Genomic DNA, 896 nt, shown 5'->3' with positions numbered 1-896 from the left:
TCCATGAAAGTGTGGAAATGTGTTTTGCATGTATCTGTGTATTGCGTTGGTGCAAGGCGTGTTCGAGGTTCTTTTTCAGGAGACAGATCGCATCTGTGATTTACGGTTTGATAAATTAGAAGTTTGCTTTTGCTGTAGCCGCTGTCTGTTTCTTATGTGCTGTCTTAGTACTGGATATAATTACAAAGAAATTAATTTGGATTTAACTGCCAGTGTACTTTCTGTACTTTAGAGAGGGAAAAAACCCCAATATCACTGTTGTAAAATTCAGATGAATTTTGCAATTTTAACTAAGAAAAACCTCTGTGATTATCTTGGGTGAATGTTGATGTTTCTGTTAAGATAATTTTCTGGATGAGGAAAGAAAGCACTCAGACCTCATGATGGAGTAAGTTTCACGAATCTAAACTAATAAACTTACATTTGACTTTGTTAGTCACAGAACCAAGGAATTTTCTTTACGACTGTGCACTTACTAGTTGTTTATGGATTGCAGATGATGATATGATGTGCTAAATATGCTGTCAGACAGAGAGAGGTTCCCAGGTGTGAAAAGCTGAAGCTGGCAGTAGGCTGATGTGAAAGATAGCAGTGCTCTGTGGGAGTGAAGGGATAACATCGGTAAATGCATACATCAGACAAAAGTAATGTGTCTTAATTTTTCTGTGTCCTTTAGGAAACGATTGGTTCTTGGTGCACTTGTCACTTACTGTGACAGATGTGAATGACAACGTACCTGAATGGACCATGGAGCCCTTCCCGTTCTTGGCTGTGGTTTCCCCTGAGGCTTTGGGAGGTACTGAAGTATACAAGCTGCTTGCTGTGGATGCAGACGAAGGCATCAATGGAGCTATAGAATATTTTCTCTTGGAAGGTAAATTTTAACTCTCTCTTTC

General features: G+C 39.3%; 1 protein-coding gene across 1 annotated transcript in view; it reads left to right on the top strand.

Moving 5' to 3' along the window:
• Positions 1-676: 676 nt before the first annotated feature.
• The window catches only part of LOC104490591 (neural-cadherin-like), a gene marked incomplete at both ends in the record, with an annotated part of 42,368 nt that continues 42,148 nt past the window's right edge, over positions 677-896 (top strand). The window contains one exon of the mRNA XM_010132895.1: positions 677-874. Coding sequence (XP_010131197.1) covers positions 677-874 — 198 coding nt within the window. The remainder of the gene's footprint in view (positions 875-896) is intronic.

The sequence above is a fragment of the Buceros rhinoceros genome, unplaced genomic scaffold (genome assembly GCF_000710305.1).
Source record: "Buceros rhinoceros silvestris isolate BGI_N320 unplaced genomic scaffold, ASM71030v1 scaffold14183, whole genome shotgun sequence".
Lineage (NCBI taxonomy): Eukaryota > Metazoa > Chordata > Aves > Bucerotiformes > Bucerotidae > Buceros > Buceros rhinoceros.
This window is presented reverse-complemented; position numbering and strand designations above follow the sequence as displayed.